This window comes from Heterodontus francisci, chromosome 41 (genome assembly GCF_036365525.1).
Source record: "Heterodontus francisci isolate sHetFra1 chromosome 41, sHetFra1.hap1, whole genome shotgun sequence".
In the NCBI taxonomy this organism is placed as follows: domain Eukaryota; kingdom Metazoa; phylum Chordata; class Chondrichthyes; order Heterodontiformes; family Heterodontidae; genus Heterodontus; species Heterodontus francisci.
The window spans coordinates 22,693,581-22,719,135 of NC_090411.1; the positions used below are offsets into that span (position 1 = coordinate 22,693,581).

The 25,555-nt window shown below is 43.1% G+C and overlaps 1 protein-coding gene across 1 annotated transcript in view; it reads right to left on the reverse strand.

Moving 5' to 3' along the window:
• Positions 1-24,527, reverse strand: part of LOC137353632 (glutamate receptor ionotropic, NMDA 2B-like) — a 280,249-nt gene extending 255,722 nt beyond the window's left edge. Inside the window, exon 1 of the mRNA XM_068019983.1 lies at positions 24,120-24,527. Coding sequence (XP_067876084.1) covers positions 24,120-24,527 — 408 coding nt within the window. The remainder of the gene's footprint in view (positions 1-24,119) is intronic.
• Between the last annotated feature and the right edge of the window lie 1,028 nt (positions 24,528-25,555).

Consider the following 25,555-nt stretch of genomic DNA (forward strand, 5'->3'; position numbering starts at 1 on the left):
ATAACTGAAGCATAACATCCCTACTTTTGTTTTCAATTCCCCTTGTAACAAAGGATAGCATTCTATTAGCCTTCTTTATTACTTGCTGTACCTGCAAACTAACTTTTTGTGACTTACACACTAGAACACCTAGATGCCTCTGCACCTCGGAATCCTGCAGTCATATTCCAATTAAGTAATACTCTGCTTTTTTATTCTTCATGCCAAAGTGAACAACTTCACATTTTCCCACATTATACTCCATCTGTCAGATTTGTGCCTACTCACTCAACCTATCTATATCGGTTTGCAACCTCCTTATATCCTCTTCGCAACATACTTTCCCACCTATCTTTGTGTCATCTGCAAATTTAGCTACCATGCCATCGCTCCCCTCATCTAAGTCTTAACATAAATTGTAAAAAGTTGAGGCCCCAGCACAGACCCCTGCAGGGCTACACTTGTCACATCCTGCCAATCAGGAAAGGACCCATTTATGCATACTCTCTGTTTTCTGGCAATCATCTATCCATGTTAATATGTTACCCCCTAAAAAATGAGCTCCTACTTTGCGCAATAACCTTTTATGTGGCACCTTGTCAAATGCCTTCTGGAAATCCAAGCACAGTACGTCAACGGGCTTCCCTTTATCCACAGCGCATGTTACTCCTTCAAAGGACTCCAATAAATTGGTTAAACATAATTTCCCTTTCACAAAACCATGCTGACTATTTCCAATTAACTTGAGTTTCTCACAGTGCCCAGCTGTAGCCTCCTTGATGATTGATTCTAACACCTTCCCCACAACAAACATCAAGCTAACTGGCCTAAAGTTACCCATTTTCTACCTCCCCTCCTTCTTGAATAGCAGGGTTACATTTGCTACTTTCCAGTCTGATGGAACCTTTCCAGAATCTAGCGAGTTTGAAAAATTAACACAAACGCATCGCCTTCCCTCCACTAGGAATGTCAACCTGAATTGTGCGCTGAAGTCTCTGGAGCAGGGCTAGACCTCAGATGGGATCTGCAGCACACCATCAATTATTGGCCATGCTGTTAAGTTGCATACGACCCCCAGTGTTTCCTGTGCTATCGAGTATCGAGATGATGGATCAGTCAACTGTGAAGAGCAACAGGTCACATTTGAATGGTGCAGGTTGGAAATGTTTCTACCTTACCTGCAGAAAGTGGGGGCGGTGGAGGGGGGATGTCAGTTCAACAGAGTCTTTTCTTGACGTGTTGCCTCAGTCAGGCCATCGACTGAATTAGATAGGGTTCGTGACGGACCACCGACTGCATGGTCTGCAGAGGAAACAAACTCATACCAAGTCCCATTTACCCATCACTCCCATGCTCGCTAATCCACATTGACTTCCAGTCTGGCAACACCTCAATTTAAAAATTCTCATCCTTGGGTCCAAATCTATAACCTCCTCCAGCCCTGCAACCCTCCAAGACCTCTACGTTCCTCCAATTCTGGCCTCCTGCGCATCCCTGATTTTCAGTCCTCGATTGCTGGCCATGCTTTCAGCTGCCTTGGCCCCATGCAATGAAGTTCTGCCTCTCCATCTCACTCTTTACTTCCTTAAGGCACTTCTTAAAACCTAACTCTTTGACCATGCTCTAGGTCACCTGCCCTAATATTTCTTTATGGTGTCAACAGTTGTCTGACAATGCTCCTGTGAAGTGCCTTGGGATATTTGTACTTGTTAAAGGAATTATATAAATGCAAGTAGCCACTGGAAATGGAACTTGATGGGTCTATTGGTCTTGCAGATCCAATATGTTCAGAGTTTATTTGCTTTTAGAACAGCCTGAAAGAGCTAAGCTAAAATGTTGCTGGTTGAACACCTGCTGGAGAAGCATTCCCCAATCCACAGATGAATTGATATACGATAGAGACTTCATTCAGGCTAATGATGAGCAAAATCAAAGTTGATGCAACTGCCAGTTGATTTGCCTCAGGGTGAAGGACAGCAGGCACAGCTCCTGACCCTCCAGATGGCACAGTCTTTTCTCGAGCTGATTGAATGGCCAGAGAGCTGGGTCATGTCACAGTCACTGATCCCAAAAGCTTCAGTTCGTCGGAAGGATATAAATGCGTTGGAGGCAGTACAGAGAAGGTTCACTAGATGAATACCCGGATTGGGCGGGCTGTCGTACGATGAAAGATTGGACAGGTTAGGCTTGTATCCGCTGGAATTTAGAAGAGTAAGAGGCGACTTGACTGAAACATACAAGAACCTGAGGGGTCTTGACAGGGTGGATGTGAAAAGCATGTTTCGCCTTGTGGGAGAATCTAGAACTAGGGGTCACTGTTTAAAAATAAGGGGTCGCCCATTTAAGACAGAGATGAGGAGAAATTCTTTCTCTCAGAGGGTCGTGGTCTTTGGAACTCTCTTCCTAAAAAGGCAGTGGCAGCAGAGTCTTTGAATATTTTTAAGGCAGAGGTAGAGAGATTCCTGATAAGCAAGGGGGTGGAAGGTTATCAGGAGTAGGTGGAAATGTGGAGTAATCAGTTCAGCCATGAAATTATTGAATGGCGGAGCAGGCTCGAAGGGCCGAGTGGCCTACTCCTATTTCATAACCTTATTTAGATTGTCAATCTCCAAAGGAAGACATCCATTCATATAGCACCTATCATAACATCCCAAAGAACTTTACAGCCAACTCAATACTTTCAAAGTGTAGCCCCTGCAGCCAATTTGCACACAGCAAGATCCCACAAACTGCTCCTATGCCAATAGTGCCAGAGAGCCTTTTAGATCCACCTCAGAGAGCAGATGGAGACTCAGTTTAATATCTCATCCTGAAAGCAGCACTGCTGACATTGCAACACTCCCACAGTACTGCACTGGAGCGTCAGCCTAGATTTTTGTGCTCATGACTCTGGAGTGGGACTTGAACCCACAACCTTTAGATTGACCACTGAGAGTGCTACTACTGAGCCACAGCTGACAGAATACGTTAGCTATCATTTTATGTCTTTCCCTAAGTTGGTGCTGATCAAGAGACTGTTGTGTTTCTGCAGGTGGAGGCTTTTGTTAATCCAACTTTTGTCCCACATTTCTCTGCACTGTTGTTAACAAGAATTCCCAAGGCAAGTGCAATACAAGATGCCTGTAGGGTAAAAATTCCTCTGCCCTGCACAAACATGGTATAATCCCAATCTCAAAATACCAGTATAGTTGCAGTCCCGCAAATATCCATCCTTAATAGCTGGCCCTGAGCAAGAGTGCCAACTCATACCAATCTAAGGCTACGAGAGACGGATGCCCACAAAACACAGATTTGAGGCTTCCCCAAGGGTTATGTTGCAAAGGTGCAGTGTTGGCAAAGCTGTCTGCTGTCTCATTCTCAGCTGCACTTAGGAATGTAAGAAAGAAAGAATTTGCATTTCTATAGCACCTTTCACAACCTTAGGATGTCCTAAAGCAATCTACAGCCAATGAAGTGCCTTTGAAGTGTCGCCACTGTTTCAATGTGGGAAGTGTGGCAGCCAATTTCACACAGCAAGATCCCACAAACAGCAATGTGATAATGACTAGATAATCTGTTTTAATGATGTTGGTTAAAGGATAAATATTGGACAGGACACCACGGATAACTCCCCTGCTCCTCTTGGGAATAGTGCCATGGGATTTTCACATTCACCTGAGAGGGCGAGCGGGACCTCAGTTTAATGTCTCATCTGAAAATCGGCACCTCCAGCATTGCAGGAGGAGTGGAGGTAGAAGGTGATCTTGACTGCCATTGGCAGTGCCATCCTTTACAGATGATGGCAGAACTCTGCAACTAGCTCCATACTGCTTGTGGCATGGAGTCAGGGCTTGTGGTACCAGCTGCCTAGTAGATGAGGCAAGGTCTAGCTGGTAGTCTAGAGGCTGATGTAGGCAGCCCAGCTCTGGTCCTTGCTGATCTCCCTGGAACCCCTTCTTTCATCGGGGAGCATGGGGTGGGGAAGTGTATTGGTTGCACTATTGGACTAGTAATCCAGAGTTCAAATCCCAGTTTCAGAATTTGAATTCAGTTTAAAAGATCTGGAAATAAAGAGCTGGTATCTGTAGTAGTGACTACAAACTTGTCATATTGTCGTTTAAAAACCCAACTGATTCACTAATGCCCTTTTAGGGAGGAAACCTGCCATCCTTGCCCTACGTGTGACACCAGTTCAACACTCGGTTGACTCTTAACTGCCCTCTGAAGTGACTCAGTTTTATCAAACCACTGCCCAATGGTACAAGTCCAACCATCCCCATCTTCTCAGAACAACCAGAGATGGGGAATAAATGCCAATGATGCCCACGTCCCAAGAATGAATAATGAGGAAATGCTGTGTTTGTGCTGTTTCAAAACTAACCCCACCCCCATCGCTAATTTTTTATTGACTTGCCAGAGAATGAAAGAACAAATGACATGTATTTATACGGCATTTTTCACAACCTCAGGCCGTTTCAAAGCGTTTTCCAACCAACAAAGTACTTTTGAAGTGAAGTCTCTGTTAATATGTAGGAAAACAGAAAGTTAATTTTCATAAAGCATGGTCCTACCAACAGCAATGCGATAATGACCAGATAAATATTACCCCCTGTCCTTCTTGCAATAGTGCATGGGATCTTTTACTTCTAAGGAAGAGGAAGGACAGCACCTCGAACAGTGTGGCACTCCCTCAGTACTGCACTGGAGGACCAGCCTCGATTTGGTGCTCAGTGTCACTGTAGTGGGGCTTGAATCCACAAACATCAGGCCCAGATGTGAGAATGCTACCAGCTGAACCACAGCTGGCACCGAACACATGGCCTTTCATTCCCTCAGGTCTAGTGAAGGTTTGTATTGTAAGAGCTCCTTTTTCAGCTGAAGTCTTGCTAATGCTTCAATGATGAGCAGACTAAACTGGCGCAGGTCCAGCTATTATTGGATAGGAGCCAGCTATTATTGGATCCCAATGCCTGTTCCATTCCTGAGTCACCAGTAAATATATCCTGTGTGGTACAGGCTTTCTGCATCTCAGCCCGTTATGGTTCAGCAGCTTTGACTGAGAGGTACAGAATCAACATCATAAATCAGCCCCGTTCCACCTTTCTGCTGTCCATCCCTTTGGGAATTGTCTTTTTTTAAATCAGGTAATAAAATCAAATTGCACAGCTGCTCTGCAGTAGTCTGAGCTCAGTTTGAAAAGGCAGCAATAGACTTTACAGCAGGACTTTACCGAAATCAATTTGCCATGCTACCAACTCACTCCTCTCTGTGGATGATGTTCAATACGTACCCAAGGTGAAATCCATCAACAAAGTTAAGCACTGGACACAAATATAAACAGACATGATGCTATCAAAATAACCTAAGGGGCAGAGCACCAACAGGAAAGTGTGCTCAATGACACCTGTTCTTCTATTTCTGTCTCTTTTCTTTTTGTTTTCTTTCTATCTGCCCCTGCTGTTTCTTTCCTTTTTTCTCTCTTTGTTTTCCTTTATTTAATTTTCTTTCTCCCTCGTTTTAACGCGCACCAAGTCTTGCTCACCTATCACACCTCCGCTCGCTGACCTACATTGGCTCCTGGTCCGACAGAGCCTTGATTTTAAAATTCCCATCCTTGTTTCCAAATCCCTCCATGGCCATCCCCTTCCCTATCTCTGGGATTTCCTCCAGCCCCAAATCCTTCAGAGATATCTGCGCTCATCAAATTCTGGGCTCTCGAACTTCCCTGACTTTTATTGCTGCATTGATGGCCATACCTTCCGCAGCCAAGGTTCCAAGCTTCTGAATTTTCTCCCTAAGCCTCACTTTTTATTTCTCCCTTTGTTTTTATTTTTCCCTTTTTCTGTTTATTTCTCGCTAATTTTCCCTTTCCTCTCATTTTTAAAATTTTGTTCTTTTCTCAGTGTTGCCTCCCTTTTGTATATTTCCTCAATTTTTTTTGTTAATTATTTGTCTTTTATTTGTTCTTTTTTTTATTTCTCCTTTTCTGTTTACTTTCTTTTAATGTTTTTTAATATCTCTCTCATCTCATTATTTTTCACTCATCATCTGTTTCAATGTCTCACTTTCTATTTCCATATCTCTCACTTATTTATTTTCTGTTTTTCTCTCTTTTTCTGCATTTTTATTTTTCTATCTTTTATTTTCTCCCTCGTTTTCCGATTTTTTTTTCTGTTTCTTTAAGAGGTTTGTGTTTGTCACTGAGGTAGAGCCAACGTTTAGGAGAATGCTACACAAAATGTCTGCCACCTCTTGCCCACTAAGCCTCAGAACCAAACGCAGCTGCAACTATACAGCCAGCTTCCTTTATAATATTTACGATTCATTGGCTTCGAAACCAAGGCACAACCAACAAATTGGCACAGATTGATACCAAATTTTCAATGTCACTCTTGTGGCAGAGGGCAACATTCACTGGTACAGTCAGAGCACTCCTGTAAAGTTTGGTTTAAGTCTAAATGTTGGGGCAGTGTAGACGGAGCTAGATTTTCAATTTGCATTTAAAATTGATGTTTGGGATCTCCCCCCCACCACCACCATTATAGAAACCATTGATTCAAATAAAGTCAGGTAGTTTCTATAGAGGGTGATTATCTCAAGGGGATTGGAATACAAAAATGAGGTGGGTCAGACTCCATCTGGAGTTCTGCGTTCAGTTTTGGGCACCACACCTTAGGAAGGATACATTGATCTTGGAGGGGTTACAGCACAGATTCATCAGATTAACACCAAGGTCTACAATACAAGATTAAGCAGTGATCTAATCAAGGTGTTTAAGATGATTAAGTGGTTTGATAGGGTAGATAGAGAAAAACAAAATTGGTCTGGAGACGGAGTCCAGAACAAGGAAGTATAACCTTAAAATTGCATGTGGCTCACTTATGCTTGCTAAAAGCTGCATATATTCGTATGCAGGGACCTGTCCTCTGCAGGCAAAAGAAACATGTCCAGGCGTTGTGCCTTTTTAAAAATTAAACAAAAACGTGGGGGACAATAGTTCGCTGGTGCATTCTCCATGGCAACACCTCGACCAGAGTTGACTTGCCAACCAATCAACACCCTTTTCTCATGCAGTATAAATTGTTGCCCCCTTTCAAATTTGACATTCTTGCATCTGTCCTGATGAGTGCAAGATGAAAAACTTCGACAGCATGTCTCTTTTATCAGCCACCTTAAAATTTGAGCTAGGTCGTTCAGGATTGAAATCAGGAAGCTGGAAATCTGGAACTCACTCCCCCCAAAGGCTGTGGCTGCTGGATCGATTGGGGTTTTCAAGTCGGATGTTCAAAAACAAAAAATGAACTACTGACATCTCTCACTCTGACAGACATTACAAACCAACAGTCTTGACATGACTGTGAGATATCAGCCTCTAAGTATTGAACCATATTTCACGGTTTTCTGAACCTGGAACTATTGGCTCTCGTGAACACAGGAAATGTGAGGGAGGGAAGGTCACACCCGTAACAGAGCCCACCTCATTTCCTATACACTTAAACTGACATCAGGCAAGCTGCATGAGGGCTTAACCCCCAGGCAAGCCAATAACCTAAAACGTTCACTCCCTCCACCACCCACGCACAGTGGCAACAGTGTGTACCATCTACAAAACGCACTGCAGCAACTTACCACACCTCCTTCCAAACCTGTGACCTCTTCCACCGAGAAGAACAAGGGCAGCAGACGCATGGGAAAACCACCACCTGCAAATTCCCCTCCAAGCCACACACCATCCTGACTTGGAAATATATCGTCGTTCCTTCACTGTCGCTGGATCAAAATCCTGGAGCTCCCTTCCTAACAGCACTATGGGTGTGTCCGCACCAGATGGACTGCAGTGGTTCAAGAAGGCAGCTCATCACCACCTTCTCAAGGGCAATTAGGGATGGGCAACAAATTCTGGCCTTGTCAGCAACGCCCACATCCCATGAAATGAATGAAAAAAAGCCCCAGGATCGTGACAATCTACCTCTCGTGTTCATATTAAATTCTGTGGATGCAGGTGTTAAACTGATCATTTTAATTGTGATAACACCCTTTCTAAAACAGCTGCTACAGGATGTTCACACAAATATCATAAGCCTTCGCCCCCTAGCCTATCTAGGCTGCAGTTTGCTTATACAAAAAAAGGTTTGGAAAAAAAATCAAATTTCTCAAACCATCTGTGATTTCACTGAGTTGGCACCATCGCTATAGTAACAGTTTTGGCTACTGCAGGCTGTTGCATTTCCCTATTCACACACCAACATCCCATCCCACCTAAAGCAATGAGGGGTGAATCTCCTCTCGTTGAAAAATTACACAGGTTCTGCCAGTGCTTTTGGCTAAAATTGTCGGAGGAAAGAATATTAATTCAAGCCCACGTAAGTCAGAATAAGCGCTGTTGTACAACATCTGTCTTTTCATATTGTAAAAATATGTCTGTGTACATTTGGTGCCATTTTCTTTCCTACTATAAATTCCCAGGTCGAATAGATATTGCCCATGTAAACCTGTCACGCTGTCATGGTGTCTTTCCATCCCCCCAGTGGAGTTGTTGCAGCACCACCACTGGTAGAAAGGTGTAAGTACAGCAGGCCAAGTTTACATAGAAAATTTTCATTTTAATTATGGATGTGGGAGTTCATAATGTAAATATAAAATTAAGGGCAGTATGACTTTAAAATGGGAACTGAATTATTTCATCATGCTCTGATCCAACTCCACCTGTAGACTACATTTGGTCTTAACTCCATGTGGAGAAGGGAGATTAGGAAATCGACCAGGTATCTATAACATATATTAAATTTTGATCATTTTGAGATGGAAGGAAATTCTAGACACAGATATATTTAGACTTGTGGAAGAATGAGAGCCCAGTGAATTACCTCACCATGGAAATAATGGGGAGGTAGTTCAGCAACACAATGTGTAATTTAGTACCTCAAACTCTGTACTACAGACCTAACAGCAAAGAAAGAGGCCTTTCAGCCCATTGTGCCTGTGCCAATTTTGAAAGAACTATCCAATTAGCTCCACTCCCCTGCTCTTTCTCCATAGCCCTGTATTTTTATTTTCCTTTTTACAACCTGCTCACCCTGCTGTGTGTCCAGAGGCCAATCAGGGACTGATTGCTGGTGTTTGGAAAACTTTGCTAAAAGAAAGTGAACTTTTATTTAAGATGCTGCCGATTTATTGGTGGGTTTCCCCACCCGTTCAGTAGTGATTTGCTGCTGCCTGTGATTTGAGTCATGTCACATACATGTTGCACATGTGGCACTTTCAAGTGTGACATTTTGAGACATCAGTACACGCTAAATAGAAGATTGACACATGTACAGATAGATTCAGAAATGGTGTACAACTAGCTTCCCCGGAGAAACTACATGAAGCAGTGGGTTGCACTCTTGCTGCTAAGTCAGAAGATTGTGGGTTCAAATCCCACTCTAGATACTTGAGCCTATATTCTAGGCTGCCCTTCAGAGGTGCTGCCTTTCAGGTGAAACATTAAACCAAGATCCTGTCTGCCCTCTTGGATGGATGTAAAAAGATCCCATGGTATGATTAGAAGAGATGCAAGGGAGTTCTCCCCAGTATTCTGGCCACCACTCATCTGTGAACCAACATCACTAAAACAGACTCTCTGGTCATTATCTCATTACTTTGTGTGCAAATTGGCTGCTGCATTTCCTAAATTACAGTACTTCACTACAGTACTGTAAAGTACTTTGGGACATCCCGAGGTCATGTAAGGCATCACATAAATGCAAATTCTTTTCTTCTTTAAGCACAACTGCATCCCAAGTAGACTCCAGACTGGCCATGAGCAATACCATGGGAGCTCCCCTAGTCTACAAAACAATGTAGAAATGCCTATATAATAAAAGTAATATACTGTGGATGCTGGAAATCTGAAACAAAAACAGAAAGTGCTGGAAATACTCAGCGGGTCTGGCAGCATCTGTGGAGAGAGAAGCAGAGTTAACATTTGGGGCGACACAGTGGTGCAGTGGTTAGCACTGCAGCCTCACAGCTCCAGAGAACCGGGTTCAATTCTGGGTACTGCCTGTGTGGAGTTTGCAAGTTCTCCCTGTGTCTGCGTGGGTTTCCTCCGGGTGCTCCGGTTTCCTCCCACATGCCAAAGACTTGCAGATTGATAGGTAAATTGGCCATTATAAATTGCCCCTAGTATAGGTAAGTGGTAGGGAAATATAGGGACAGGTGGGGATGTGGTAGGAATATGGGATTAGTGTAGGATTAGTATAAATGGGTGGTTGATGGTCGGCACAGACTCGGTGGGCCGAAGGGCCTGTTTCAGTGCTGTATCTCTAAAACTAAAAACTAAAACATTTCAGGTCTGTGACCTTTCGCCAGAACTGCAAGAAATACCTATGTTCACCTTAGGCTCCATTAAATTGAGGTTTCATAATTTCAAATCAAAATTTCTTTGGGATGCTGGTGATGGAAAGGAAGGAATAGCTGTCCTTTCTTGTGACCCTTCTTTCACACACCATATGCTTTCAGATTGGAATGTGACTCTTTGAGTGTTTCACAACATTTAGAGACAGCTGGCTATATGCTGCTGAGGCTGTGAAGCCTTTCAGCTTTATCTCACCCCCTGTCGATTACAGGACCACAGGTCCTTAGCTCCCATTGATTCACAGTTTGATAAGAGACAAAGCAACCTTTTCATTTGGAGTTGGATAGGCTGCCGATCGGAGAGGTAGCTGCTCCTTTTCAATTCCTCTCCGTCACACTGGATTGAGTGATTTGCATTGGGTCAGATGGCTTGCCAAGAAAAATCTTTGGTACTTTTCATTCTAATATGATTGAGCAATTCGACTCATCAAATCTGACTCGTTTTTCTTTATAATTACTTTGTGCATTTATAAAAATGGAGACGTATTAATAAAAAGGGCAGATAAAAAGGTGAGTGCGCAGATGGACAAGCATTGTTCAAACAGATAAGGAGAGGCAGAGATGTAATACAGATGGAGACTGATACTGAAAGAAAACATAAATAGAAAGGAACAGGTAGGATAGATTGGGAGAACCTATTTTCGCTAGTTGGCACGTGCTAAAAATTAGAGCCAGGTTTTCAGGGGTGAAATTAAGAAACACACAAAGGGTGGTAGAAGTTTGGAACTCTCTTCCCCAAACAATTGAAGCTGGATCAATTCTTCATGTTAAAACTGAGATTGATTTTTATTAACCCAAGGTATTCAGGGATATGGGGAAAAGGTGGGTATATGGAGTTATGTTGCAGACCCGCCATGATCTTGTTGAATGGTGGAACAGGTTCGAGGGACTGAATGGCTGGTCCTTTGCCCATGTTCTAAGGTAGACAAAGTGCATGCATTGATACTTAGATACATTAGACAGAAACATAAAGATGAACAAAGAGAAAGAGATATAGAGATAAATAAACAGTGAGATATATATTTCTCTGCTTGAATTTTCTCTTGATCTTTAATTTCCTTTGATTTATAAACTTCTTAGCCCAATCCTTGAACTCAGGGTTGGACCCCCCCCACCCCCAACCCCGTGGCCCCTGCTTAATAAAACCATATGTTCAGACTATTGCCAGTACCAATGATTGAACAGATGGTGACTGTCCAGACACTACACACACATTTGCATTATTTAATCTCAAACCTATTTTTAATACAACTTTACAGTTATTTTGTGGTAATGCATGGACTGTTTATCCATTATTAGTTGGCTAAAATTACTGCAATGGTTTGGGCAGGTTGCAAGAATAGAAATGGCTAGCATACCTTTCATGGTACCTGGAACGAGAAGCTGAAGGAGGCCAAGGAAGTGCTATATAGACAATGTGAAGAGTGCCTTGTCACAGAAAGGGATGCAGATGTTGGAAGCCACCTGGCTAGCTTAGAACCAATAATACTGTCAGTGTCAGCTGTGGCTCAGTTGGTAACAGTTGGGCTTCTGAATCAGAAAGTTATGGGCTCAAGCATATAAATCAAGGCTGACACTACAATGTCATATTGAAGGAGTGTTGTACTGTAAGAGGCTTTCTCTCAGATGAGATGTTAAACTGAGGCCCTGCTGAGGTCAGGGTAAAAGTGCTATTTTGAGGAAGAGCAAGAGAACTATCCCCGGTATCCTGGCCAATATTTAACCCTCAATCAACATCACAAAAACAGATTATCTGGTCATTATCACATCGCTGTTTGTGGGAGCTTATTGTGTGCAAATTGGCTGTCACATGTCTTTACATTACAAAAGTGACTACACTTCAAAAGTACTTCATTGGCTGCCAAGCACTTTGAGATGTCTGGTAGTCGTGAAAGGCGCTATATAAATGCAAGTCTTTATTTTTTAACAATGAAGTAAATTCATTCCAATGGCCCAATTGGCATTACTAAGCTGGGATTTAGTAGTAGTTGTCATCTCACAAGGCCATCACATGAGGATATTTATGCAGGATGCTAAATAGATAGTTGTTTTTTACTGATACCAAATAGAAATGATAAGGTCCTTTGCGCGGGTCGCCACCCAGGCCAACAAGACAAAGAGAGAAGAATGAGAAAATGTGAATGTAGTGGGTTTGAAAAACCTGTCAATTGTTGTAGGAAGGGAAGACTGAGAGACATCGGCCATGATCTCAATGAATTGTGGAACAGGTTCAAGAGGCTAAATGGTCTCCTCCTGTTCCGATGTTCCTAGACAAGGGTTTTTGTGGTCCTGAGGAAGAATAAAGAAGCAGTCAAATTTCAACACACTGAAGATACAGGCAGCAGGAAGATAGTTCAAAACATATCTGTAGCTTAGCAGGAACAGTGGAGCGCCACAGTGGCGCAGTGGTTAGCACCGCAGCCTCACAGCTCCAGCGACCCGGGTTCAATTCTGGGTACTGCCTGTGTGGAGTTTGCAAGTTCTCCCTGTGTCTGCGTGGGTTTCCTCCGGGTGCTCCGGTTTCCTCCCACATGCCAAAGACTTGCAGGTTGATAGGTTAATTGGCCATTATAAATTGCCCCTAGTATAGGTAGGTGGTAGGGAAATATAGGGACAGGTGAGGATGTTTGGTAGGAATATGGGATTAGTGTAGGATTAGTATAAATGGGTGGTTGATGGTCGGCACAGACTCGGTGGGCCGAAGGGCCTGTTTCAGTGCTGTATCACTAAAACTAAAAAACTAAAACAAAAGGAGATAGTTTGCAGGAGCACTAACCATAGTATGATTGATAAAACAGAAAGATGAGAGGGAACAATTGTGACAGAAGGGGAAAAGGTTGAAAGCTTGATACGAGAGAGAGGGACGGCCTGTCAAACAAGAAGCTTTACCATTCATAGGAACATCGGAACATGCCTTGAAGCTGTCCTGCCATTCAATGAGATCATGGCTGATCTGTTAGCTAACCCCATATCCCTCAATACCTTCGGTTAACAAAAATACATTGATCTCAGTTTTAAAATGAACAATTGATATAGTTTCAATTGCTGCTTGTGGAAGAGAGTTCCACAATTCTATCACCTTTGTGTGTAGAAGTATTTCCTAACTTCACTCCTGAAAAGACTGGCTCTAATTTTTAGACTGTGTCCCCTAGTCCCAGACTCCGCCACTAGTGGAAATAGTTTCTCTCTCTATCTACACTATCTGTTCCCCTTGATATCTTGAAAACTTCTGATTAAATCACCCCTTAACCTTGTAAAGCCTGTCCAGGAACGTAAGCAGAATGTAAGAAGGCCCACCCTAGATGTGGGAGCAGGATTCAATTCTTAGGCTTCCATTAAGAAATTTTGACCAGAAAAAAAAGTATTTGGCACAGAAGAGGAAATAAGCTTTGTAGAGGCAGCTTTAGCGATGGCAAAAAATGTACGAGCTTCATTTGCGGTCAGGTGAGAGAGTTAGGCCAAGAATGTTGCAAGATGAATGAAAGGACTGAAAGTGGATCCATCAAAGCAAGAGAGGGAAGCTGCTGGTGAGACTTAAGAGAGACATGAAAAAAGTCATTGGGAACATGAAAGATGAATCAGTTTCTTGGAGGCAACTTTTCACATGGGGAGGAGATGTAGAGGTTCATTTGGAATTAGAGCAGATGCAAAGGCCAAGAGTGAGTACAGGAGCAAGGATGTCTTACTGCAGTTATACAGGGCCTTGGTGAGACCACATCTGGAGTATTGTGTGCGGTTTTGGTCTCCTTATCTGAGGAAGGATGTTCCTGCCATGGAGGGAGTGCAAAGAAGATTTACGAGGCTGATTTCTGGGATGGCAGGATTGACGTATGAGGAGAGATTGGGTCGACTGGGCCTATATTCACTAGAGTTTAGAAGAATGAGAGGGGATCTCATAGAAACCTACAAAATTCTTACAGGACTAGACAGGCTAAATGCAGGGAGGATGTTCCTGATGACTGGGGAGTCCAGAACCAGGGGTCACAGTCTCAGGATACGGGGTATGCCATTTAGAACTGAGATGAGGAAAATTTCTTCACTCAGAGGGTGGTGATCCTGCAGAATTCTCTACCGCAGAAGGCAGTGGAGACCAAGTCATTAACTACATTCAAGAAGGAGATAGATATATTTCTTAATGCCAAAGGGATCAAGAGATATGGGGAGAAAGCGGAAACAGGGTACTGAATTAGACGATCAGCCATGATCTTTTTTGAATGGCGGAGCAGGCCCGAAGGGCCTACTCCTGCTCCTATTTTCTATGTTTCTATGTTTAATAAAAGAGGGGAAAAATAAAGGTGGAGTCATCAGAGGTTAGAAACACTGGCGAAATATCCACAAAGAATATGGATTACTGGTAAGACTGCATTGGCCGGAGGTTACTGAGGAGCCTTCACTGCAGATTGCTAAGGGTGCCTAAAGGCAAGAGCTCTTCAATTTTAAAAACAGCAATGCAAGCTGCCAGATTGCCATAAAAACTCAACTGGTTCATGGAGGCAATCTGTTCTGTCTGGTTTACTTAAGACTCCAATCCCACATCAAATGGTTGGTACCCTCAGGGCAAGTAGGGATGGGTGATTTATGCCAACCTTGTCAACATTGCCCACGTCCCAAGAACATTTTAAAAAATGTCATTTTCAATGTCTTAAGGATGCTAAGGTGCCTAACAACAGGGTCATAGCTGCATTGGTAAGGGCTCAGTGGTTGGCTAGTCATTGCTAAAGGTACTTGGAGGCACAGCATCTCACGTCAGTTGGTACAGTTCCTGGCTGCAAATTGCCGTGACTGGAGTATCAGTTGTGCTGATACAGCTGTTCATTACATGACCATATCATGATATACAAAGTGATTTGTGATTGCAGTGAGTTCCCGGATGGATCTCGGCCAGGTTGTACTGTTTCAGCTGGTTATATCTGACGCTAAATCATATCCTTCCATCTTCCATTAACTTCTAATCAATTACAGTTCCACAATACATCACAGTCTGCTGCATCCTGGCCATGAACCAGTCAAGGCTGCCAACCTGCCAAACTTCCCAGTTCATTATTCTCCATAATTTCTGTGCCAGTGCCAGTAATAAGCATGAAAGAAAAAAAACGCACTTATATCTTGTATCTAATTGAAAGAGCTATCCAATTAATTCCACTCCCCCTGCTCATTCTCCATAACCATACAAATTTTTCCTTTTCAATTACATAGCCAATTCCCTTTTGAAAGTTACTATTAAGTTTATTACCTCTTTGGCATGTTAGCTGTGGCCCAATGGGTAGCACTCTTGTCTCTGAGTCAGAAGGTTATAAGTTCAAGTTATACTCTAGGGGTTAAGCACAAAAATCAAAGCTCACACTCCCAGTGCAGTACTGAGGGAATGCTGCACTGTCAGAGGTGCTGTCTGTTGGATGAAATGTTAAACCAAAGCCTCATTTGCTCTCTCAGGTGGGCATAAAAGATCCCATGGTGCTATTTTGAAGAAGAGCAGGGGAGTTAACCCTCAAACAACATCACAAAAACAGATTACCTGGTCATGTTACATTGCGGTTTGTGGGAGCTTGCTGTGGGAAAATTGGCTGCCGCATTTCCTGCATTGCAACACATCAAAAATACTTCATTGGCTGTAAAACACTTTGGGATGTTCAGTGGTTGTGAAAGGGGCTATATAAATGCAAGTTTCTTTTTCTTCCAGCACCCCTTCAGGCAATGCATTCCAGATCACAATATCTCACTAGGCAAAAAAATTTCTAATCGCCTCACCCCAGATTTCTTTTGCCAATTATCTTAAATCTGTGATCTTTGGTTACCAACCCTCCTGCCAGTGGAAATAATTTCTCCTTACTTACTTTGTTAAAATCTCTCAATCTTGAACACCTCTAATAAATCTCCCCTTAACCTTCTCTGCTCGAAGGGGAACAACTCCAGTTTCTCTAGTCCCACCACATAACTGAAGTCCCTCATTCCTGGTACCATTCTAGCAAATCTCTGCACTCTCTTCTTGTCATGGCTTTGTCTTGGAAGCCGTTTCAAAGGTGCGGGAATGTGCAAAGTTCAAAGATGTCCCCTGTCAGAAATCATAGGGCTGGATTTTGTGCTGGAGCCGGAGCTCCCGGTGTGGGCCAAAAAGGTAAGGAAAACTTCAGCCTTTCCACGTCTCCCGCCACCTAGCCACGCCCCACCCTCCGGAGCAATCGTCCAGTCTTCAAACATCTAAATTTCACGAGCCGGGATCCCCATCCCTTTAAAGACGGGGATTCCAGCTCCAAGAGCTGCCAGTCAATCAAAGGGCCAGCAGCTCAGCAGTAATGCAGCGCCACTGGGAGTGGTGACCTCTGCCGGTACTGCAAACACCTCGAACCCAGGCCCTGCTCTGGGACCTCTGACCAGAGGTCGGTGAGGCAGGGTCGCCGGGGCCAGTCCAGAAGGCCCCAAGGAGGTGGTGGGGGGGGAGCGGGGGTTGATCATGCAGTCCAGGGGATCCTGGGAGATAAAGTGGTTCCTGGTGGGGGTCCTCCATGGGGCACAAATTGCCCATGAAAGAGGGACCTCCCCCCACCCCCAAGCTCACAGGAAGGGCGCCTCGTTTTACAAGGTGCTCTTCCCACGTGGCAGAGGCACCCCCTGCCGCTGGTAAGATCCCAGCAGAGGCGTGAAAGGGCCCTTAATTGGCCATCAATAGGCCACTCATAAGGGCCTCAATTAGCCTCTGGGTGAGAAGGTTGTCGGCCTATTCCATCCCCAGGAAGATTGCTTGGTGACAGGGAGGCAATAGGGAGGTGACAGGCCCTCCGCACCACCCCCCACCCCCTCCACGTCATGATACTCCGTGCCCTCATGCCCACCTCTGCCCCCAACTCAGGGGGCCACACAAAATCCCGGCCATAGTCTCTGAAAGTTTTTGGGCATATTCAGGTATGAGTGTCTGGCACTGTGCACATAACAGGGGGTACAGACTGAGCTTCTGAAGTGGAAATGGTCTGGTCTGCCAATTGTTCCTCTTGTCCTCCTGTTCCTCTAAAAGTTACAAATGCAGAGGAGTGGCCAGACAGATGTCCCTATAGCTAGCACATGACGAAGTATCCCTGGACGATCAGTCAGATACAGCATGACTGATATGGTGCTAAGGCGGGTAAATAGAGTTGAGGTACAGATCAGCTGAGATCTAATTGAATGGCGAAACAGGCTCAAGTGGCTGAATGGCCTACACCTTTTCCTATGTAACAGGCTCGATGGGCTGAATGGCCTACACCTTTTCCTATGTAACAGGCTCGAAGGGCTGAATGGCCTGCTCCTGTTCCCATGTGCATACGTTCTCGAGCTTTAAAATGCCAGTGACATAATTACAATCTTCAAGACTGCTTTTTGGAGTCAGAAGAGTTGGCGGATGAAGGCAGTCTGGTGAGTGTTTAATTTATCTCACTCTCAATCAGTTTTGATGATACCTCATTAAAGCTCTATCCTTTAGAATACATTAAGGTTTTAGTCTATCTTATTGAAAAATGTGATAAAAACAAATTAAACGCACAACAACCTAAAGTTTGTATTGATGGGAAATGTTACATTGCACAAAATTCATTTGAAGGACATTAATCATGACACAAAAAAATAGATTAACTGAACAGTCATCATCCAAGGAATAGCAAGATAAATATCATTGATTTTGGCCTTTTGTCTTTGTACATAGAATGTACAGAATAGAAACTGGCCATTTGGCTCCAATTGTCTATGCTGGTGTTTATGCTCCACACAGGTCTCCTCCCACCCTACGTCTTCTAATACTATCTGCATATCCTTCTATTCCTTTCTCCCTCATGTACTTAACTAGCTTCCCCTTATATTATTCGTCTCAACTACTTCATGCAATATTAATTTCCACATTCGTAACACTATCTGGGTAAAGATGTTCCTCCAAAATTTCCTGTTGGATTTCTTAGTGACCATCTTATATTTATAGCTTCTAGTTTTGGATTCCCCACAAATCATAGATTCATAGAATGGTTGCAGCACAGAAGGAGGCCATTCAGTCAATCATGTTCATGCTAGCCCTCTGTAAGAGCTACTCAGCTAATCCCACTCTTCAGCCTTTTCCCCTTAGCCCTGCAAATTTTTTCCCCTTTAGATAATTATCCAATTCCCTTTTGAAAGCCACCATTGAATCCGCCTCCACCACACTGTTGTGCAGTGCATTCCAGATCCTAACCACTCGCTGTGTAAAAAAGTTTTTTCCATGCCGCTTGTGGTTCTTTCCCAGTCACTTTAAATCAGTGTCCTCTGGGTCTCGACCTTTCAGCCAACTGAAACAGTTTCTCCCTATCTACTCTGTCCAGACCCCTCTTGATTGTGAATGTCACTATCAAAGCGCTGTTTAATCTTCTCTTCTCCAAGGAGAACAGCCCCAGCTTCATCAACCTATCCTCATAACTGAAGTCCCTCATCCACAGAACCATTCTCATGAATCTTTTCTTCACCCCCTCTAATGCCTTCACATCCTTCCTAAAATGTGGTGTCCAGAATTGGTCACAATACTCCAGTTGAGGCCAAACCAGTGTTTCATGAAGGTTCACCATAACTTCCCTATTTATGCCTCGATTTATAAAGCCCAGGATCCCGTATGCCTTATTAAACGCTTCCTTAGACTGCTGTGCTACCTTCAACAATTTATGCACATATACCCTCAGGTCCCTCGGCTACTGCACTCCCTTTAGAATTGTACCCTTTAGTTTGGATTGCCTCTACGTTCTTCCTGCCAAAAATATATCACTTCACACTTCTCTGCATTAAATTTCATCTGCCACATGTTCACCCATTCCACCAGCCTGTCCATGTATTCTTGACGTTTATTACTATCCTCCTCACAGTTTACAATACTTCCAAGTTTTGTTTCATTTGCAAATTTTGAAATTATGCCCTGCACACCCAAGTCTAGTTCATCAATATAGATCAAGAAAAGCAGTGATCCTAATACGTACATACGAACATACAAACATACAAATTAGGAGGAGGCGTAGGCCACTCGGCCCCTCGAGCCTGCCCCGCCATTCAAAAAGATCTTGGCTAATCTGATTGTAACCTCGACTCCACATTCCCGCCTACCCCCGATAACCTTTCACCCCCTTGCTTATCAAGTATCTATCTACCTCTGCCGTAAAAATATTTAAAGACTGCTTCCACCACCTTTTGAGGAAGAGAGTTCCAAAGACTCACCACCCTCAGAGAAAAAATTTCTCCTCATCTCTGTCTTAAATGGGCAACCCCTTATTTTTAAACAGTGACCCTTGGTTCTAGGTTCTCCACAAGGGGAAACATCCTTTCCACATCCACCCTGTCAAGACCCCTCAGGATCTTATATGTTTCAATCAAGTCGCCTCTTACTCTTCTAAACTCCAGTGGATACAAGCCGAGCCTGTTCAATCTTTCCTCATAAGACAACCCACCCATTCCAGGTATTAGTCTAGTAAACCTTCTTTGACCTGCTTCCAACACATTTACATCCTTCCTTAAATAAGCAAACTAATACTGTACACAGTACTCCAGATGTGGTCTCACCAATGCTCTGTATAACTGAAGCATAACCTCCCTACTTTTGTATTCAATTCCCCTCACAATAAATGATAACATTCTATCAGCTTTCCTAATTAATTGCTGTACCTGCATGCTAACCTTTTGCAATTCATGTACTAGGACACCCTGATCCCTCAGCATCTCAGAGCTCTGCAATCACTCACCATTTAGATAATATGCTTCTTTTTTATTCTTCCTGCCAAAGTGGACAATTTCACATTTTCCCACATTATACTCCATTTTCCAGATCTTTGCCCACTCACTTAACCTATATATATCCCTTTGTAGCCTCCTTATGTCTTCTTCACAACTTACTTTCCTACCTATCTTTATGTCATCAGCAAATTTAGCAACCATCCCTTCATCCAAGTCATTTATATAAATTGTAAAAAATTGACACCCCAGCACTGATCCCAGCGGCACACCACTCGTTACATCTTGCCAACCAGAAAATGACTCATTTATGCCTACTTTCTGTTTCCTGTTAGCTAGCCAATCTTCTATCCATGGCAATATGTTATCCCCTACACCATGAGCTTTTATTTTCAGCAATAGCCTCTGATGTGGCACCTTATCAAATGCCTTCTGGAAATCTAAGTACAGTACATCCACTGGTTCCCCTTTATCCACAGCACATGTAACTCCCTCAAAGAACTCCACTAAATTGGTTAAACATGATTTCCCTTTCACAAAACCATGTTGACTCTGCCTGATTACCTTGAATTTTTCTAAATGCCCTGCTATAACATCTTTAATAATAGCTTCTAACATTTTCCCTATGGCAGATGTTAAGCTAACTGGCCTGTAGTTTCTTGCTTTCTGCCTCCCTCCCTTTTTGAATAAAGGAGTTACATTCACTATTTTCCAATCTAATGGAACCTTCCCCAGATCTAGGGAATTTTGGAATTTTTAGAAAATTAAAACCAATGTATCAAGTATCTCACTAGCCACTTCTTTTAGGGCCCTAGGATGAAGTCCATCAGGACCTGAGAACTTGTTAGCCTGCAGCTCCAACAACTTGCTCAGTCCCACTTCCCTGGTGATTGTAATTTTCTTGAGTTCCTCCCTCCCTTCCATTACCTGATTTGCAGCTATTTCTGGGATGTTACTTGTATCCTCTACAAGTGAAGACCGATGTAAAATATCTGTTCAATTCATCTCCATCTCCTTATTTTCCCTTATTAATTCCCCAGGCTCACTTTCAATAGGACTAATGCTCACTTTGTTAATTCTTTTCTTTTTAAAATATCTTTAGAAACTCTAGTTATCTGCTTTTATAAATTTCTAGCTAGCTTTCCCTCGGTACTCTAATTGTTCCATCCTTATCAACCTTTTAGTCATTCTTTGCTTTTTTAAAAATATTCTGTCCAATCTTCTGACCTGCCACCCATCTTTGCGCAACTATATGCTTTTTCTTTCAGTTTGATACTGTCTTTAACTTTTTTAGCTAACCACGGATGGTGGGTCCTCCCTTTGCAATTTTTCTTTCTCGTAGAAATGTATCTATTCTGTGCATTCTGAAATATCCCCTTAAATGTCTGCCACTGCATCTCAATTGACCTAGTCCTTAACCTACTTTGCCAGTTCACTTTAGCTAGCTTTGCTTTCATGCCCTCATAATTGACCTTGTTGAAGTTTAAAATACTAGTCTTGGACCCATTCTTCTCTCTCTCAAACTGAATGTAAAATTCAGTCATATTATGAACGCTGCTACCTAGGGGCACCTTCACTATGTGGTCATCAATTAATCCTATCTTGTTGCACAATACCAGGTCTAGTATAGCCTGCTGTCTGGTTGGCTTCAGAACGTGCTGTTCTAAGAAACTATTCCAGACTCCAGGGGAACTCCACAATATACCTTCCTCCTGTCTGAAAAACAACCATCCACCCACTACTCTCTATCACTCAGCCAACTACATCCATGCTGTCATTGTCCTTTTATTCCATGGGCTTCCGTTTTGCTGACAAGCCTGTTATGTGGCACTTTATCAAATGCCTTTTGAAGTCCATGTACACCGCATTGGGGCAGCACAGTGGTTAGCACCGCAGCCTCACAGCTCCAGCGACTCGCATTCGGTTCTGGGTACTACCTGTGCGGAGGTTGCAAGTTCTCCCTGTGACTGCGTGGGTTTCCGCCGGGTGCTCCGGTTTCCTCCCACAGCCAATGACTTGCAGGTTGATAGGTAAATTGGCCATTGTAAATTGCCCCTAGTGTAGGTAGGTGGTAGGAGAATTGTGGGGATGTGGTAGGGAATATGGAATTAATGTTGGATTAGTATAAATGGGTGGTTAATGGTTGGCACAGACTCGGTGGGCCGAAGGGACTGTTTCAGTGCTGTATCTCTCTATGTCAGCAACCTCATTACGCTCTGTTACTGCATCGAAAAACTCAAACAAATTAGTTAAACACTATTTGCCTTTAACAAATCCATGCTGGTTTTCCTTAATTAATCCAGATTTCTCCAAGTGACTGTTAATTTCATCCCAAATAATTTTTTGTAAAAGATTTCCCACCACTGAGGTTAAGCTGAGTGGCCTGTAAATGTTGGGTTTATCCTTACATTCATTTTTGAACAGGGATGTAACATTTGCAATTCTCCAGTCCTCTGACAACACCTCTGTGTCAGATAGAAACATCTTCTCTATGTCTACCCTGTCAAACCTCTTCATAATTTTGAAGACCTCTATAAGATCACTGCTCAGTCTTCTCTTTTCTAGAGTAAAGAACCCCAGTCTGTTCAATCTTTCCTGATAGTTATAACCTTTTAGTTCTGGTATTATTCCAGTAAATCTTTTTTTCACCTTCTGCAGTGCTTCCATATCCTTTTATAATATGGAGACCAGAACTGTTTACAGTACTGCAAGTGTGGTCTTACCAAGCTTCTCGACAAGTTTAGCATAAAGTCTCTGCTTTCCAATTCTAGCCTTCCAGAAATGAACCCTAGTGCTTTGTTTTTCTCAAGTGATCCTACTAACCTGTGTCACTAGTTTCAGTGAGTTCTGTATTTGTAACCTCGGATCCCTCTTCTCCTCTAGCCCATATAAATCTTATTTTTCCGGGGAATATGTGGCGTCCTTATTCTTGCAAAATGCACCACCTCACACTTATCTATATTGGATGTATTCTGTACGTATAATGCAGTAAGATTTGACACACATAAACCAGGATTAAATGTACATTTCATAAAACAGCAAGAGTTAAATGGTGAAGGTTTGATTATTACAGGGGCACATTGCACTGGTGCAACAGTACCATGGAACCTCAAGACAGGAATCCACATCCAGCAGCCCTACACAATTGGTCACAGATTCAGTCTTGTGGCTATGAAGTAATATAGTAATGGCTGGCTGCTTCCATAGAGAGGAGAAACATAAATCAGGAGAAGGCATAATCAGGGCATTCTTGTCTTTAATCTGACATGAGAGTGTCAGAAAGTACATTTGCTGCCCACCATCTTGGACACAACTACTGAACTTTGCCCAGGGAGACTCAGGGAAACTGGAGAAAATGCATTTCAAAAGAAGAGAATGTACCCCATGCTAAAAAAGCAAACAAACAATGAGGGTGATCTTTCTTCCTTGTGATCACGTAATGTGACAACAGAGGAATTATTAAGACACAAAACCAATTCATGCAGTTGGTTAGCACATCTTCACCTCTGGTTGAAATCCAGTCCTGACAGGTGGACTCATCTCTCTGCTGTAAGGGCCCTCCATGTTTGAGTGGTCCCAACACAAATTCTCAGAAAAAAACCTACCAGAGTAAATTATACAAAATAAATACGGCACAGAAGGAGGCCATTTGGCCCATTTTGCTGATGCTGGATCTTTGAAAGAACTATCCAATTAGTCCCACTACTCTGCTCTTTCCCGATGGCCCTGGAAATGTTTCCTTTCAATTGTATATCCAATCCCTTTTTGAAAGTTACTATTGAATCTGCTTCCACCACCTTTTCAGCCAGTGCATTCCAGCAGTAAACTAGGAGGCTGCTGAAGGAAGTGGAAACAATTCACACTGGTCAAGAGAGTGATCTCCTACAGCTGGGAGCTGAGGTAGGGACACAGCGATGATAAGTAAAGAGAGCTTTTGTCTTTATCTAATCAATGCTATACCTGCTCTTTGTTAAAATTGGATGTTAGTATTATGAACATGTGCCCTTTTGCAGCACTGAACAACACATGATAGCATTAACGGGGAAAATGCCAGTTCCTACCTTGTCGGCCATTATCATCGAGGAACCGCCATGTATTCCAAGAATTGGGATCATAGTCTGAGCTGAAATAAAATCCAAAATTTCTGCGATGGACTCATGATCTGTGTCATCACCAAAAACCACACCGTGCATTTTCATCCCAGACATGAGATCGCACACGCGTGTAATGATGCTCTTGGGGTCGGTCTCGTTGACGGTCACCTGCACCACGTTGGGATCAATGGGCAAATGTTGGAAATCATCTTTGTTCAAAACATCTTTGATGTCCATCTCGCTGGATGTGCCGCCGAGGATCACGGCAATGTTCAGGGTAGGGTTGTTTTTCAAGATTCCTTTCGCCCAATCCGCATGAGACGCGAGTATTAATAAAATCTTCAGGAGTTGCAAGCCCATGTGCCTCATCTTCATTGAGTTTAATCCCTGCAAGAGATAATTAGAGCCTTAAACCAAAGTATTCACCACATCTTAATCACACAGCAATGCAATATCGTGATCTATGTTGGTAATTCCTCCTACAACCCCCACTGTAAAGTCTAGTGTAAATTCTGCACTTCTACCTGATTGTTACCACCTTTCCACTAGAATAATAGTCATACATTCATTTACAGCACAGAATGAGGCCATTCGGACCATCGAGTCCATGCCGGCTCTCTCCCCTGCTCAATCCCCGTAGCCCTGCAAGTCTATTTCCTTCAATTAGCTATCCAATTTCCTTTTGAATTCATTGATTGTCTTCGCTGACACCACCCTTGTGGGCAGCGAGTTCTGTCATTACCACCCAGTGCGTAAAAAAGTTCTTCCTCATATTCCCCCTGCAGCTCTTGCCCAAAACCTTCAATCTGTGTCCCCTAGTCCTTGTACCATTAGTTAATGGGAATAGTTTTTCCTTGTCTAACTTATCTAAGCCTGGCATAATCTTGTATACCCCCTCAATTTCCTTTGTTTTAAGGAGAACAACCCCAGCTTTTCCAACCTAACCTTGTAACTAAAATCCCCCATCCCTGGAACCATTCTGGTAAATCTCCTCTGCACCCTCTCAAGGGCCCTCACATCTTTCCTGTAGTGCGGTGACCAGAACTAGACGCAATACTCTAGTTGGGGCTTAACCAGAGCTTTATAAAGGTCCAGCATAACTTCCCTGCTTTTGTACTCAATACTATGAAACCCAAGATCACATATGCTTTATGTCTACAAAGTACGCATGATTTATATCCTGGCTTCATGCGGAGGCTTTATACACGTACGAACATATGAATTAGGAGCAGGAGTAGGCCACTCAGCCCCTCGAGCCTGCTCCGCCATTCAATGAGATCTTGTCTGATCTGATTTTAACCTCGACTCCACAGTCCCGCCTATCCCAGATAACCTTTCACCCCCTGCTTATCAAGAATCTATCTACCTCTGCCTTAAAAAATTTAAAGACTCTGTTTCCATTG